The sequence below is a fragment of the Artemia sp. Qi Xiang Cuo genome, chromosome 5, assembly GCF_049724085.1.
Source record: "Artemia sp. Qi Xiang Cuo chromosome 5, ASM4972408v1, whole genome shotgun sequence".
In the NCBI taxonomy this organism is placed as follows: domain Eukaryota; kingdom Metazoa; phylum Arthropoda; class Branchiopoda; order Anostraca; family Artemiidae; genus Artemia; species Artemia sp. Qi Xiang Cuo.
This window is the reverse complement of record NC_142798.1, coordinates 11,794,785-11,811,577: the sequence shown is the minus strand read 5'-3', so window position 1 is coordinate 11,811,577 and position 16,793 is coordinate 11,794,785. Positions and strand designations below refer to the sequence as shown.

Genomic DNA, 16,793 nt, shown 5'->3' with positions numbered 1-16,793 from the left:
CGTGGTCTCCCATTGCCTTTCTTATGCTCCTTAATAGAAAATCCATCAAAATAATCCATATAAAGGGGGATAGAACACAAACCTGCTTAACTCCTGATTTAATACAAAACCAGCTGCTAACCTCAATTCCTACCTTAACCGCAGCAGTGTTATTCTCATACATAGCACTAATCAATTTAATGCATTTGTCTGGTATACCATACAAGGATAAAACCTTTACTAAAGCTCTTCTATCAACAGAACCGAACGCTTGCTCATAATCTATAAAACTGAGGACCAAAGGTGTTTGAAATTCAGGCACTTCTCAATTATTAGCCTCAGAGTGAAAGTTTGGTCGACACATCCTCTATCTTTTCTAAAACCGCACTGTTCTTCTCTTAAAACTTTGTCTACGGCACCTCTCAGTCTAAAAAGTATTATATTACCAAGTAATTTGCTACCTACAGAGACCAGACTAATGCCTCGATAATTACCACACTCACTTGTATCACATTTCTTATAAAGTGACTTAATTAAGGTTTTCCTAAAATCGTTAGGTACTTCCCCTTTTTCAAAAATCATGTTCATAATCTTCAGTAACTTATTTCTAACCTCAGAGCCACCATATTTAAGAAACTCATTTACCACCCTATCAGCAACTTGAGAGTTATTATTTTATAATCCTTTAAGTACTGTCACTAATTCTTCCTCATAAAACAAATGTTTCTTCATATCCATGGTATCACAAACTTTTTCATTTTCATCTATATCTTTCCTTGCAACTCTATCTCAGATAAGCAAAGTGTCAAAATGTTCGGCCCCATTTCCATTTAGTTTTTTCCTTATCGCTAATTGTGGTCCCATTCCTATCTTTAACTGGATCAGGTCCGGATTGACTACCCCCTCTCAATTTGTTAACATGCTAGTACAATATTTTACTATTATGCCGTCTAGCTTCATCTTCCAGATCCCCGGCAATTTTATCCATGGCCTCGACTTCACACCTCGTTAGTTCATATTTTAATGCTTTCTCCACTTTCTTTACATTCCTTTTGTTTTCATATGATCTATCATTCAGATAATTCTTGTACAAGTCCTTTCTCCTTTCTATTAAACATAAAGCTTTTTCACTAATATTCTAAGCAGCAGTTCTAGCTTTCTTCCCTAAGACCTTTTCGGCAACTTCACCAATTATGTTTCTAAAATTATTCCAACCATCTTCCACATTATCAAATTTTAAACTCTGAAGTTTAGTATTCAACTGTTCCTGGAAAGTTTCTCTCAAATTCTCATCCTGGACGGCCCTCCAAAGGTAAAAGCACGTATATACACGAAAAGTCACTTTCCGAGTTAAATATACCACTGGATTCAGCTCGACGAGCTGAATCGAATGGTGTATGCAAGAATGCCCTAACATGATCTCCTGCAAAGTTTTACCTGCCAAAAACGCGTATCTGCAACATTCTATCCCGTCTGCCTAAGGTAAAAACACGTATCTGCCATATACGCTTTTTTACCGGTGGACTCTAGCGCGCGGCGTCACGGCTCCGCATATACGTGATTTTACCTTTGACAGCCAGACACATTTTTGTATATACGCGTTATTAAACCACGATTTTTCATAACTTTCAGCAAGTTTAGGTAACTTAGCAGCAACATATATGTAAATAAAAGATGTCTTGGCCAGAGTCTAGGGGTCTGAAATGTCTAAAATTGGCCTTGGAGGTAAGGAAAAAGCAACAGTGAGTACAACTTTGAAGTATCTATTACTGTATGTATAGGATCTTTGTGTGTTATATGTACTAACAGCTAGAAATTTAGTGTTCACTGAGTTTCATTTGATCAGGTAGGCTACACTGGAAGCTGGAGTAGCCTATATCATAGGAGGTACTTGTGTGTGTCCTACTATGTCTAAGCCTGCATTAACTACACTTATCCTACGGTACACTACCTAAAATAGATGTTGGTTTTTTGATATAATTAGTAAAAACAACTTAGTACAAAAAGTAAAATTACTGGTATTAAAGCAACATTTCTGAACAGCAGCCTAGTGTGGGTGTAACTTTCCAGGAACACCGAAGTGCTAGGCACTGATTTAGTTACTCTAGCAAAAGATAAGCTTACTTCTAAAAAGGTTAAGTTTGTTGCAGATATTGCATAAACAGACAGCAAACATTTAAGTTTCTCTCAACGGGAAACATCGCTGAAACCATTTAACCTAATAAGAGCTGCTGGTCTGGTGGAGTAACTAGTAAGAATAACTGGTATAGGCTATTAGGTAAAACCACTGTAAAAATCGAACCTTCTTAAGACTAAACCTAATGGTTTCAACTTTCCAGGACTGACGAAGTATCAGCTGCTGATTTGGCTGCTCAGTCTCCCTAGCGTACCCCGAGGGATAATAAATACTCAACTATGAAGATCAGTCAGGATGTCTACTATGCTGACTAAGGCAATGACAGCAGTAGCACTAGTGAGAGTGAGGATATGGCTAGTCCAAAGATATATAGTAAGTTTAAACCAATTTTTGTTGCAAGCCAAGTCGAATATGCCTCCAATGATACAGATTTTCCATCATGTTTTAGTGTTGTGTCTAATTTAATCTCAAAGCCACTGGAGACAGACAAAATATTGCGTGATAACATCGATCCTTCCCTTGGCGATATGAACATTTCCTTGTGCCCAGATGAAATTGAAGCTGAATTGATTGCTACAAGTGTTGCCGTCTTTCAGGAGCACCAAATAGTTCTCGATCAGATGACATATGGTAGCTGCATCGAAGGCGTTGAACCAATTGTGCAGCTGTCCCTCGCAGAACATGAAAGTCAGGAAAGAACAAGGTGTTGAACCATCAGTGGAGCTCCCCCCGGCAGAACATGAAAGTCAAGACAGACAAGGTGTTGAACCATTAGTGGAGCTCCCCCTCCCCCGCAGAACATGAAAGTCAAGAAAGACAAACGAGTGAGACTGTTGCAGCAGGTTCGAGTAATTTGGTTATCCGGAAGAGAGTGAGAAGTAAGAGAGGGAAAAGTGAAAGAGAAATGACAAAGCATCCTTTGGCATTAAACACAGATTGCGATTCAAAGAAATGCACTAATAATTGCAAATTGTTTGATCACGAAGACATAAAAGAGTTATATAACAGGTTTTGGACAATGAGCTATGAAGAAAGGGGTAATTGGATCGTTACGCTGTTATGCTTTCTTCCAGTCGCTCGAAGAGTTGCAGAATGTATAGAAAAGTTCCGAAAGAGCTCTACTGTGGTTTATTTTCTTCCTAAAAACACAGCAGAAGATGTAAGTGTCACCCCTAAAATTGACAGAATTAGGGTTTGTAACCCCAAGTTCCTTGCCACCTTTGGATTAGGAAAAACATATTCTGTCGTTTTCTCCATAAAAAAAAATACCTTGCACGCGATGAACTAGGTACAATTGTGAAAGAAAATCGTGGCAATAAGGACAGGGAACCTGGAAACAAAATTGACAGACAAGTGATACTACACCACATAGAAAGTTTCCATCCAGCTATACCGCACTACCGTCGCTCGCATGCACCTAACGTGAGGTACCTTCCAAGGGACCTTAGTGTTTTGATCATGACGGAGGATTTCCGGAGGAGACGTACAGAAAAATAATGAAGGAGGAAAATGTATCCCTCTGTTTACCTCAGAGTGATAGCTGTGATATTTGTGTTCTTTAAAGGACAAGGTGGAGCAAGATCTTGCATCTGATACAGAAAAGGAAGAGTACACGAAACACAAGAGCTCTAGTTGAGACTGTGAGGCGGGAAATTGAAAAAGACAGAACTGAAACGGAGACGAAGGTCTATATTGTGGATTTGCAGAAGGTGGTTTTGTTGCCAATTATGCATAGCAGAAAAGAAGCCATTTTCTTGTTGCGCCTTGTCTGTTTCAATGAAACTTTCGCCCCATTTGAAGCTACAAGGCAGAATCCCGATTTGTGTGTCTTGTGGAATGAGGCTTTGCAAGAACGTGACACACCCGATATTGGTAGCTCGTATCACAAGGTTGTCAGGATGAACCGTGAAACGAAGAGATTTTTATTCTATGCCGGTAATTGTTGTGCACAGAATAAAAATTGGATCCTTTACAGTGAGTTTCTGATACTTGTGAATTCGGAAGGTGGAACTGATAGCATCGTCATCAAATATCTAGTGAAGGGTCACACGCATATGGCTGCAGATTCTGTGCATGGATCCATAGTCCAAACTTCAAAATAGAGACGTTCTAGACTTCGATGACCTGTGTGACCTGCTTGAAAAAAGCAGGAGGTACGTAAAAGCTGTGAGGATGTGCTTAGACAATTTTCGACTATGGAGTTCCATCAGATCTCCGTCCCTGCTGATGAAAAAGGTTGGAGTCAAGATCGAACAGTTTTCTCAAGTAAGATTTGAGCGTGGTGAATCATGTCTGTTCTACAAGACCTCGCAAGATAGCGAAGAAAAGTCGATAGATTTTGTGCTGAAAAAGCATGTCAAAGTGAATGAAGATGGTAAGCATCCTCTTGCTGAAAAGGTAAACGGAGTGAGAGGGGTGAAACCTGGGAAAAAAGATGCGATTTTGGCAAAGCTTGTGCCTTTCATGCCAGAGAACCGCAGAATTTTTTGGAAAGACATGCCATCTGGCATCAATTTTGTTGACCTACTGAAGAGTGTTGGTTACTGACTGATTTTTGTATTCTGAAGATGATTTTCCTCTTACTTTCTGAATAAATAACTGAATCTTTAAATTTTGTTCCAAGGGTAAAAACGCGTATCCACGGATATACGTGTTTTTACCTGAGACGGGTTCATACGAGAACAAGAAAAATACCAATGGTAAAAACCCGTACATGACATACAGCAGGGTTAGCAAAGTCTGGCATTTATTTTAGTTATGTAATCGGAAAGAACACTATCTAAAACCCGTCCTAACAACTTTTCTCTTAAATCCTGTGTCAAGTTGTGCGCAACAGGTGGGGAAAGTATTGCAAAACTTGAGAAACTTTGAAGACGTTTTTCTCGGAATAATGAAAAGTGTATATACGCGCTTTTAACTTTGGAGGGCCGTGGAGTCTACCAACATCATAACTTCCCGGGAGGTACTTACCCTTCCGATATTTCAGCTTTAAATTAACCCTTGACACTACTAGATGGTGATCTTTACTTTTAACATCAATAACGGCACTCCTATATACCCTAGTATCTTGTATTGATCCTGCCAGTCTTCGGTTTACTATAACATAACCAATAACGTTTGCGGTCTTACCATCACGTGAATACCATGTTAACTTATGAGCCATTTTATGACCAAACAAACACCGTATTGGTTATAACTAGATTATTATACCTACAAAATTGCAAAAGTCTGTATCCATTACTTTTTTCTTTTCCTACACAAAATTTTCCTAGGCTAGGATACCATCTTTCCCTTTCTACCAACCTGGGCATTAAAATCTTCTAGTAAAAACATCACATTTCTACCTGGGACCCTGTCTATTTACTCCTGTAACTGTAAGTAAAATTCATCCGAGGCACTGATATCTCCGATGGTTAGTTATACAGGGGCATATACAACTATAACTGATTTAAACTTTTTAGTCATAAAATGAGCAATTAGTATTCTATTATTAATACCTTCCCAGCCTAAACAAGACTTATCAGCTTCCTTATTCATCATGAGCCCTACTCCCTGTCTATGTACCCCATCCTTCCAGCCTGAGTAAAAAAATTCTATATCACCTAATTTCATTCTTCCTACCCCTGGGATATGAGTTTCTGAAACTCCTAATAAATCCAGTTCAAATCGTCTGAATTCATCTGTCAAAATGTCGATACGATAGTCATTGGAATGTTAACGTCGTAACATTCCAAGTTCTAATTTTCATGTCCTTTATATCATTGAGATTATTTTCGCCTCAGGAAAAGCAATGATCCCGGATACCAGTGCAGGATGGGGATCACACATCTTCTCAAGTCTACACCGAAGTGCTTAAGCCGGCTTAGAACCAGACAGCAAGAAATCCTTGGGACCTCCAGTTGAATGGAGGCTTTGTGCAATCCTGGGCCCATCTTGGTCAGAGCATGGTTTTCAGCTCTTGGCGATGCTCTTGTATCAACAAGAGTCGAAATCCTGCACAGACAATCTTAAGTCTATTAACTCCAGCTCATTATATATTCATGCCTACAAATATTATGCTACTGCGGGGAGGCAGCCCATAATAGATAAATTAGCTAGGAAGAGGTTTTTCAGCCCGAAGACGCCCGTCAAAAGCCCAGAAGAATTGTCCATTAGTCAGAATCCTGTGCGAATGCTGTGTCGTTTACTAGGCTACAATTTCCTCGAGGGGCGCCACTCCTCAAGTGAGAATAGAGTTGACCGCAAGGTCCTCATTCTTTCAGGTACCCCGAAAGGGTCGAGGCAGCCCTTTGCACAGGCCGTTGTCCTTAGATCTGGATCTTACACCCTGCCGCAGTTGTCCTCCTATAGAGGATCCTCCCGTGATGATGTTCTGCATCACCTTGCAATTTAACCCATTACTGGGAGAAGGTTTGTGACTCGTGGGACTTGTGGAGAAACCAGTGGGCCCCTTTGAGTGTACATTTGAGGGGCCTTCTTCCTCTTCCGCCTGTATTTATGACCCAGGGTGAGGGTGCCCCAGTTTCTATTATGAACCACCAGGGACAGGGTCCCCCTTGGTCCGTGCCTCCTGTGGAGGTACCCTAATTAACTCTGGGGAGGGCCAGGAATATAAGAATGAAGTTAATTAAAAATCTTGTGTTTCCTTTAAACATGGAGAATGATATGGTCTTCTCTATGACTTTTTAAACATCAAATTATTATAGAGAAGTATGAATAAAGTTAAACAGAAGACTTTTTGGCAATTCCAAAAACTAAACATTCGTTAGAATTTAAAGGTATCCAACCAAAGTTACGAACCTGAAAACATTCACTCCTTTTGCAAAGAAAGTGAGAAACACTTTCGCAACTATGTTTTCCTATTAGCTAATTTAAATCAATTTCAAATTCATCCAAGCTATTTTTTTTTTTTTTTTTTTTTTTTTTTTTTTTCACGCATTCCATTACTTTAGTCATCTGTTAAAAGAAATATTACATATAAGAACACGAATATAAATACACAAAAGAAACATGAACAAATACATAAAAGGAATATATCTATGTGTATATAAACACATAGATACAAAAAGAAATATAAATACCTAAAAGAAATTAAGTGCCAGAGATATGGAAATATGTGCCAGAATATGGAAATATTATATACGAGCGCCAGAAATATGGAAACATGTAGAAACATTTATAATACAGAAAATAAACATGTATAAATACATAAAAGAAATATATCTATGTGTATATATACATAGATGCAAACATAAAAGAAATAAAGCACCAGAGAAATTTTTAAGGCAAATTTTTACACCAATCTATCAACGCTGTCAATCAATTTACAAGTAGCCTAAACAGCAAGCACTGGGGGATGCGACGGTCCCCGTAATATGTTGGATCCTTGATACGATTTCAAAAATGATCAGAAATTAAAAATATAAAACAGTCTTTTCAAATGCAAGTAAGGAGAGATTTCAAAACTTAAAACGGAATATCAAAAAGAAAACCCGTTATTCATTTAAATGCTAACCTAATGAGTATTTTATCAAGTAAATCATCTAGCCGAAAAAATCTTTTATGCCTGTGCCACATTATAGTCACACTTGTCGATAAAATCCAAATTCAGCACGACTACAGCGCCAATTATGTTTGCCGTTCGTAATTTCTCGAGTTGAACATTGCTCAACTTTCAAGCATAAATTTCTTGACTGACCAATCAGAGTCAAGGTCTAAGGCATACTTTTTAAAACTTAAAAGATGGAACCTTATAACAGCGAGTTTTCTATCTGGGAGAGGAATCTGACAAAAATTAAAAAGACTTAGTATTAGTAGAGAACAGTTGGACACAAATTACTGTTGGAGCAAACTCTTTGAACTAATTTCTTACAGTTTTAATTTTTTGCTTTTTAAATACAAGTGTGACGCTAAAATCAAGAAAACTGCCATGTCATTCATGATATTTGGCTTTCTTTATCGATAGATGTGACTATGATGTGGCACGGGCATTAGCAAAAAGCTTAAAAAACCGAAATTGCCCTCTAATAGGAAATCTGGGAAAGAAATATAAACCCTTCGCCTTCAGGATATCGCAATGTCATTTTGGTGTAATTAGGGTGAATTTGCATGTGAGTTCATTTGTCTTATATGACAAAAAACGAAATTATCACGTAAAACCAAAGGTAGCGGCTAGCGCCCAAGCTCCGCTGTAGAAGGTATGAAGGCATGTTTGGGGATAATTCAAAAGTGCTAATTGGTTTGTATTTGGTTCAGATTAAAAATGCGCATCTTAAAAAGTTTCCGTTGACTATTAGAAACATTAAGCACTACATTGCTAACCATTTATTGCTTCTTGATGTGGGATTATATGTCCCTTGTTGCATATACTGAGCAGCAGCGGGTCCAGAATTTTAACGGAAATATGGCGGCTTCAAATTTAATGTTTTATATTTTTGCTCGACAAATCCGCATAAATGTAAGTGGAAACTGGATAAAGTAAACTGCAGCCAATTCAAGAGGGGAGCAATCACCGTCCCTCTCTAAATCTGTCTCTTACAGTGATTAAATAAAAAAAAAAAAGTTTCTTTTAACTGAAAGTAAGGAGTGACATTAAAACCGAACAGAAATTATTCCGTATATGAAAGGGGCTGTCCCCTCCTTAACGCCTCGCTCTGTACGCTAAAGTTTTTTATTGTTTTAAAAAATAAAGCTGTGAGACAGAGTCAAACTTTAGCGTAAAGAGCGAGGCGTTGAGGAGGGGCCAGCCCTTTTCATATACGGAATAATTTCTGTTCGGTTTTAATGTCGCTCCTTACTTTCAGTTAAAGGAAACTTGTTTTTTTTTTAATTTAATTTCTGAACGTTACTGAATTAATGGAGCTTTGATTTTGGCTCACCGTACATGAATAATTAAAACGAAATTTGCATATTAATTTTTTTTGGCTAACTTGAACCTTTTTTGGCTAAACGGCTTTCTCGAAATTTTGATCTGACGTAACTTACGAATTAACTTACGTAACGAACTTCTATATTCGTATATTTTTATTATGTATATTAGGGAGTTCGCCCCTTAGTCAATACCTAGCTCTTTACACAAAGTTCGAATTTTGTTTGAAACATTAACCCCTGAATCACAAAGGCCGGTTATTTAAAATAGATAGCTCTTTTGAAAGTACTAAAAATACTTGAGCGTAAAGGGCGAGGTATTGACTAGGGGGCTAACCCCCTCATATACGTAATAATTTCTTTTCATTTTAAGTTTTAATATTGCTCCTTACTTTCAGTTGAAATAACTTATTTTTTCATTTAATTTGTTATTTTTTTTTTTTAAATAGTGCTGAGAAATTCGGCACCCCCTTCATAGAAACGACCCTTCTCCTAAGGAAAACTCCTCCATGAAAAGATCCTCCCCCGTAACCCCTCCTCCTCCGACCCCCTTACCAGAAAAATCCCTCCTGAAAACGTCTGTATACTTCCGATTAACCAATACTATATGTAAACAATGGGCAAAGTTAATAACTTACAGCCCTTCCCCCGAAAACTATGGGGGATTAAGTCATCCTCAAATACATATTTATTATATTTTCGACTATGCTGAACAAAATAGCTATCTCAAAATTTTGATTGGGTGACTTCGAGAAAAAACTAAGCGTGGGAAGGGGCCAAGTTGCCCTCCAATTTTTTTGGTCACTTAAATAGGGCACTAGAGCTTTTAATTTCCGTTCGAATGAGCCCTCTCAAGATATTCTAGGACTACTGAATCGATACGATCACCCCTGGGAAATACAAAAAAAAAAAATAACACGCATCCGTGATCTTTCTTCCGGCAAAAAAAACAAATTTCCACATATTTGCAAATAGGAGCTTGCAAACTTCTATAATATGGTTCTCTGATAAGCTGAATCTGATGGTGTGATTTTCATTAAAGTTCTATGACTTTTAGTGGTTGTTTCCCCCTTTTTTAGAAAATAAGGCAAATTTTCTCAGGTGCGTTACTTTTGATGGGTAAGACTAAACTTAATGAAACATATATTTGAAATCAGCATAAAAATATGATTCTATTGATGTATCTATGCGTATCAAAATTCCATTTGTTAGAGTTTCGGTTACTATTGACCCGGGTCGCTCCTTACTTATAGTTCGTTACCACAAACTGTTTGATAACATATTCATACGTTAATCCATTTTTCCCACGAAAGAAAGCGTTTGTATAAAACTTGAGCTGCTTTGGCTTACAAAAATCTGTTGTGGATTGCTGTTCTCCGTCTTTTTGAGAAAGCTAAACAGAAAACTGATAAATGTTGTTCCGTCTATATCATGGCTCTTGTTACCTGTTTCAGTTTTGTTTTTGTTTGTTTTTTCAAAAGCAAAATTGAACAGAATACGGAGACAGTTTTTCTGCTTTTAAAGCTGTTTTAATCTGTTCTTGTTATATATATATATATATATATATATATATATATATATATATATATATATATATATATATATATATATATATATATATATATATATATATATATATATATATATATATATATATATATATATATATATATATATATATATATATATATATAACGAAAAAAAAAAACAACAGCGCCGATGGTTAAAGAGGGTTTATACGAATGACAATTATTTTTCCTTAACTTGAATTTTTATCGTCACAATAATTACTACAAAGGCAAAAATAAAAATGGCAGAATGTAGTTTAGAAAAGCTTGTATCGACACAAACTTGTTCCCTCCCAACTATAACTTCCATAGCATCATTTCGGTTGGATTTTACCTCTAGGTTTCAAAAACAGCTTTTTACGTTGGAATATACCCTTATTTGTTATTTCCATTAAAAAAAAAAAAAAAAAAAAAAAATTACACCCCCCTCGCCTAGTTTTTGAATAATAAATTTTGCCTCTCTCTTAACATTTTCGAGAATTGGAACCACTAATTGCCTACTAATAATATGTCGTTGTTTAGTTTAGAAGAGGGGATAAACTGCAATCCAACCCAACTCATCCCATTGTTCTATGGCTTAGAAGATGAAAGCAGACTTTTTTTTAACTTCGCATAGGTAAAAAAAAAACTTTTCTTCACTTTTTGCTCGAATCACTTTTCGCTTTTCTTTGACTCTGGGATTTGAAAATATAATTTTAGCGTCTGAATAGAATTCTAAGTCATCTTGCAGTAGACTAGCCTAGCTTATTCTTTTCAAATTTAAGATAGTCTAACCCTCTAGCCTATATTTTTACAGAATCCTTCATATCTGATGAATCAAAATTTAGGCTGGCAAAAGTATGAAATTCGGAGTACTGTCCTTGGGCGTCACATACTGAGTGGTGCCAAATGAGGGGGGGGGGGGGGTACAGCGGGTGTTTATCCCCCACCCACCTCCCGCCATAGATTTCGTAAAACAGCCGTTTTGTATTTTCATTGAAAGGAAAGCAAAATTACCCCCTAGACTTAGAAAAATATATTTAGCCCCACCCCCTCTCCCGCATTTTGGGAATTACCGCCATTATTTGTATTTTAGGCTAGCCTATAGCCTATCTTTTCTGAAAGTTTCACTTTAAGAGCAAAAAGTTATTTCAAGTTTATCAAAGATTAGTCATCAGTGCCCTTTAAAGTGAAAGGGGGAGGTCTGGAACCAACCCCACATTGAAGCTTCCGTAAAATAATTAAAGCTTCCAATAAAATTAATTAAAGCCTCCATAGTCTGCTGATCTAATGTAAACGTGCTAGATCACCTAGATCTACATAGCTGTATTTGGAATAATAAAATTCTAGTTTATGGCCTTCTTGCTATCTTGAAAACTAGTTAAATTAAGTGAAAGAAACTTTCAAAAATGAATCCAGGGTCTAAAATATACTTGGGGAAGTGGCCTATCGCCAATTTATTATGTTTATCCTTTTCTTATTTCTTTTCTTATTTTCTAGACTAGTCTCTCTAAATCATAACAAAACATTATACCTTAATTTTCAGTTTTCAATATCTTTTTCATTGGTTTTAGTTCTTGAAAATACGATTCCTGCTATTTCAGTAGACTTTTAAGCCTTATCAAAGTTTTTTTTGCAAAATTTAAGTAGCCTAATAGATTTACGGTACTGGTGCATAATGCGGACACTTTTAACAAGTCAAATTTGGTTAATGTAATGAAATAAAATAAAATTGGATAAATATATAATAGTTTGAAACAAAATTTGAGTTACATATTTGCACATTAGGGGGAATGGGGGGCGGAAAAGCATAGCATATATCAAATACGTAACTTAACCTAACCTAGGTACCTCCCCCTCCCCTAAACCCCAAAAAACAACCGTTTAAATATTGTAATTCATTGAGAAACCACGGCTTTGCAGTCATTTAGGCATAGTGATCTCTTGAGAATAGCTTGTTTGACGGGTTTTTCGTGACTGGTTTCCTTGTACAATATATAAAAGTATCCGTATTACGCACCAGTACCAGATTTACAGATCTTTAGAACCTTATAGGCCTAAAATGGGATCAAGCAAAGGTATAAGGCTCAAAAAACTTTTCTTGTGCCATATTTGAGAAGGAGATCTTTGGTAAATTTCTAGGTGGCCCTATAATTTAGCTAGAATGAAAGTGAAAACAACAGTTGATGCCTTTTCTATGCTCTTTCATAATAGGCTACAATAATCGCTTCTGGTGCAAATTGCATCTTGAGCCTTTAGAGAGACCCCAAAGGTATTTCATTTTTGTAACCACACAAAGAAGTTATAACCTAACATAACCTAACCTGCAAAATACTTGATTTTCAATTCAAACCGTTTTCCAACCGTTTCATGTTTTTCAAATGCCGTTGACGAAAATAGCGCTGAATTTTGCGATTCAAAACGTTGCCGTCGACAATTCAGGGTATATATTTGCACATTATGGAGGTGGGAGGTTCATGGTAAATTTGCAGTTGGCCATACAATTTAGCTAGGATAAAAGTGAAAACATCATTTGATGCTTTTTTATGCTCTTTCATAATTCATATAAAATACCTTCGGGGCCCATCTAAGGGCTCAAAATACAATTTACACCAGAAGCGATCATTGAAATATGAAAGAGCATAAAAAAAGGCATCAAATGATGTTTTCACTTTCATCCTAGCTTAATTATAGGACCACCTAGAAATTTACCGACAGGTATAGGCCTATACCTATTGAATTGTTGACAAAACAATATTTTACCCTAATTTACAGTTATCAGTTTCTTTTTTTCTGGTTTTAGTTGTGAAAATACAATTCCTGTTATTTGAGTAGAATTTTAAGTCATGTCAATGGTTTTTTTTCTTCCAAATTTAGGAAATGTATTTACAGATCTTTGAAACCTCGTAAAATGGGGGTTGAGCAAAGCTGTGAAGCTGAAAACAGTTTTCTCGTAGCCTATTCCATTTAAGCAGATGATCTGTTGTGCAAAGGTTTCACTTTCATAACACATAGTTTTCTAAAGGTCATCAAAGGTCGCCGCCCTCTATAGGGAGAAGACGTGGAGGTAGGTACTTCAAAAAACCATCCCAGTACATACTTTGGTAAAATTCTACTTTAGTTAGCCTACTTTTGGATATCTTGGAAAGAGGTTAGGTAAGGAAATTGAAACTTTCAGGGATGGGTCTACAGGCTAAAGTATGGGTAAAGTTCGACGAAATCATATTATTGAGTTAGGAATAAAGTGAATACACCATTCGATGCTTTTTTTTATGTTGATTATGAATATAATTAGCATTTCTATCGGAAATGAATTTCAGCCCCCCCCCCCGATATAGGCAATACCTAACCGAACCCTGAATTGACATATAGAGGGGGGGGGGGTGAAATTAATTTCCGATAGAAATGATTATTAGGTAAAATTCTACTTTAGCCACTTTTGGCTATCTTAGAAAGGGGTTAGGTTAGGAAAATTAAACTTTCAGGGATGGGTCTACAGGTTAAAGTATGTCCCGGGAATTTATTTTGAAGTACCTACATCAACTCCTTCTCCCTCTAGAGGATCCCCACCTTTGAGGACCTTTAGAAATCTGTATGTTATAAAAGTGAAACCTTGCAAAATAGATCCTCTGCTTAAATGAAGTACAACAAAATCGTTTTCAGCCTCACAACTCAATCCCAATTTACAAGGTTTTAAAGATGTTAAAATTCTACTCAAATAACAGGAATTGCATTTTCAGAACTAAAGCCAGAAAAAAAGAAACCGATAACTGAAAATTAAGGTAAAATGTTGTTTTGTCAAATTTTCAATAGGTATAGCCTAGGCCTAGACTGTCATGTAGGGAAATTTCAGGACCCTCTAGAGGGAGGAAGGAGTGGAGGTAGGTAGGCCTACTTCAAAATATTTTCCCAGGACATACTTTGGTAAAGTTCTACGAAATCATATTATTGAGTTAGGACAAAAGTGAATACACCATTCAATGCCTTTCTTATGCTGATTACGAATATAATAATCGGTAAAATTCTACTTTAGCTACTTTTGGCTATCTTAGAAAGGGGTTAGGAAAATGAAACTTTCCAGGTAGCAAAAAGTAGCTAAACTGGAATTTCACCAAAATATCTTCCCATGAAAAAGCCAATAGACTATAATCTTACCAAAACTTTCTCGAGAAATTAATCTGAAACCCTAGATAAAATCAACCCCTTGAAAAATATTTTACAAAACTCACAAAATTTAAAGTCATGGCTAGCTAATCTTGTTTCCTGTTTGGTAGGTAAAACGACATGTCACGGCATCAACTAAACATAAACTAAATGAAAATCAGTTTGTCACTGGTTATGATGCTGTGACAAGTACTCCCGTGAAATATCAACACTCGCGACAGGGTGACTCACCGCGTCGCGGAAATTATTTATCACAGTTAACTTGGTACTTATTTCTTATACCCACCACACTCAAGAAGTGAAGTTAGGGTAATCTTAATTAAATATACCTAAGTATATTGGAAATAAAATACTTTAGTAACAAAAAAATGGAAATTACAACAGAGAATTGTGGAAAGCAGGCCCCCCAGAACGCTTTATGGCATAACCACATGCCATATCATGCTAAAGAAACATGTTCTGTTTGACCAAGACCTTGAGTATGGGGGGGGGGATAAGAGATAAGTACCGTTAATTTTTATGGTACTTTATGTTAAACGCACTCTTTCATATAGTGCTAGTTTGATTAATGCTAATGAAATAAAATAAAATAGGATGAATATATAATAGTTTAGAAACAAGTTTGGGCTATATATTTGCACATTAGGGGGGGGGGGAGCGATAAAGCATAGCATATATTAAATACGTAACCTAACCTAGGTACCTTTTCCTCCCCCTAAACCCCAAAAAACGACAGTTCAAATATCGTCAACGCATTGAAAACCACGCTAAGCATTCATTACTGTATAGCAGTGTCTTGAATTGACCCATACAAAACGGGTCTTTTGTCGCGTCTCCAGTTTGACATATATAAAAGAGTGCGTTTAACATAGAAGTACCATTTTTATTACCATTTAAGATGAGGGGGGGATTATATTCGCCAGTACATGCTATGGATTTACAGGCACGAGCGTAATAAGCCCTGGGACAACCCTTATGCGCATTTTTTTTGGGGGGGGGGACTTTTTGCTTCCAAAGAAATTCCTGTGTACTTTGGCTACCAGGGTAACAATATCCCATTGTTTGGGAAATAGGGGGATCAGGGGAATTGCAATGGAAGAACCTGTTCTTTCAAAAAAATTAATTAAAAAAAACTTTTTCTATAAAATAAGTTTTCCAAAGAAAAGTAAAGAACTCCATTAAACAAAAAAAGATCAAAAATAAAATCAAATAATCTACCAAGCGTGAAACTACCACAAATCAGCATCGATAAATAAATGAAACCCAAAACGAACAGAAATTACAATAAATAACCGAGTCAAACTCAAAACGAGCAGAAATTAACGTAAGTTGGGCGCAAAACCCCTATATCTTCCCAAGGCCAGAACAAAATTTGCACTTTACTTAAAAAATATAAATGTTCTTACTTTTATAACTTTAATAAATCAAATTATATTAACATTTTGATTACTAAATATCAGTATATGTATATTAAACTGACAATGCACATTCATTTGCATTTTTTCAGTAAAGCCCTTTTCGCAGTTCCCACGACAACTCCTTCGATTCGAAGTGCCCTGGTCTAAACAACAGCAACAACTAAAAATAATACATTATACCCACATCGATCTTTACTATAAAAATGTCAAGCCTTGCAATCACTTCCGGCTATTAAAAAGGGTACTAGGCCTTTTGATTTCCAATCGAATGAGCCCTTTTTGAAACGACAACGCTTTCTATAAACACCTTATATGCCCCCAGGGCATAAATTACAACCCTTACCCTAAGGTCATTCTCAAAGACCTAATTTCTAGAACGTTCTACTACGTTGAACAAAATGACCATCTGAAAATTTTGATTGGATGTGTTTGGAGGAATGGTGGGCGTGAGAGGGAGGTTAGTTACGCTTCAATCACTTTCGACTATTACAAAGGGCACTAGCCCTCTCAATTTCGAATTGAATGAGCCCCTTTTGAAGTTTTACGACAACTCTATCTATAAAATCTTATATGCCCCTAGGGCATAAAAAACAACCTTTGCCGTTGGGGCTCTCGGGGGTTTTACATCCTTAAATTCATAATTTCCAGAACTTTCAACTATGTTGAACAAAATGGCTATCT

General features: G+C 36.6%; 1 protein-coding gene across 1 annotated transcript in view; it reads right to left on the bottom strand.

Moving 5' to 3' along the window:
* LOC148951810 (uncharacterized) overlaps positions 1–14,824 on the bottom strand; it is a 48,017-nt gene extending 33,193 nt beyond the window's left edge. Inside the window, exon 1 of the mRNA XM_089089343.1 lies at positions 14,760–14,824. Coding sequence (XP_088945469.1) covers positions 14,760–14,774 — 15 coding nt within the window. The 5' untranslated portion in view covers positions 14,775–14,824. The remainder of the gene's footprint in view (positions 1–14,759) is intronic.
* Between the last annotated feature and the right edge of the window lie 1,969 nt (positions 14,825–16,793).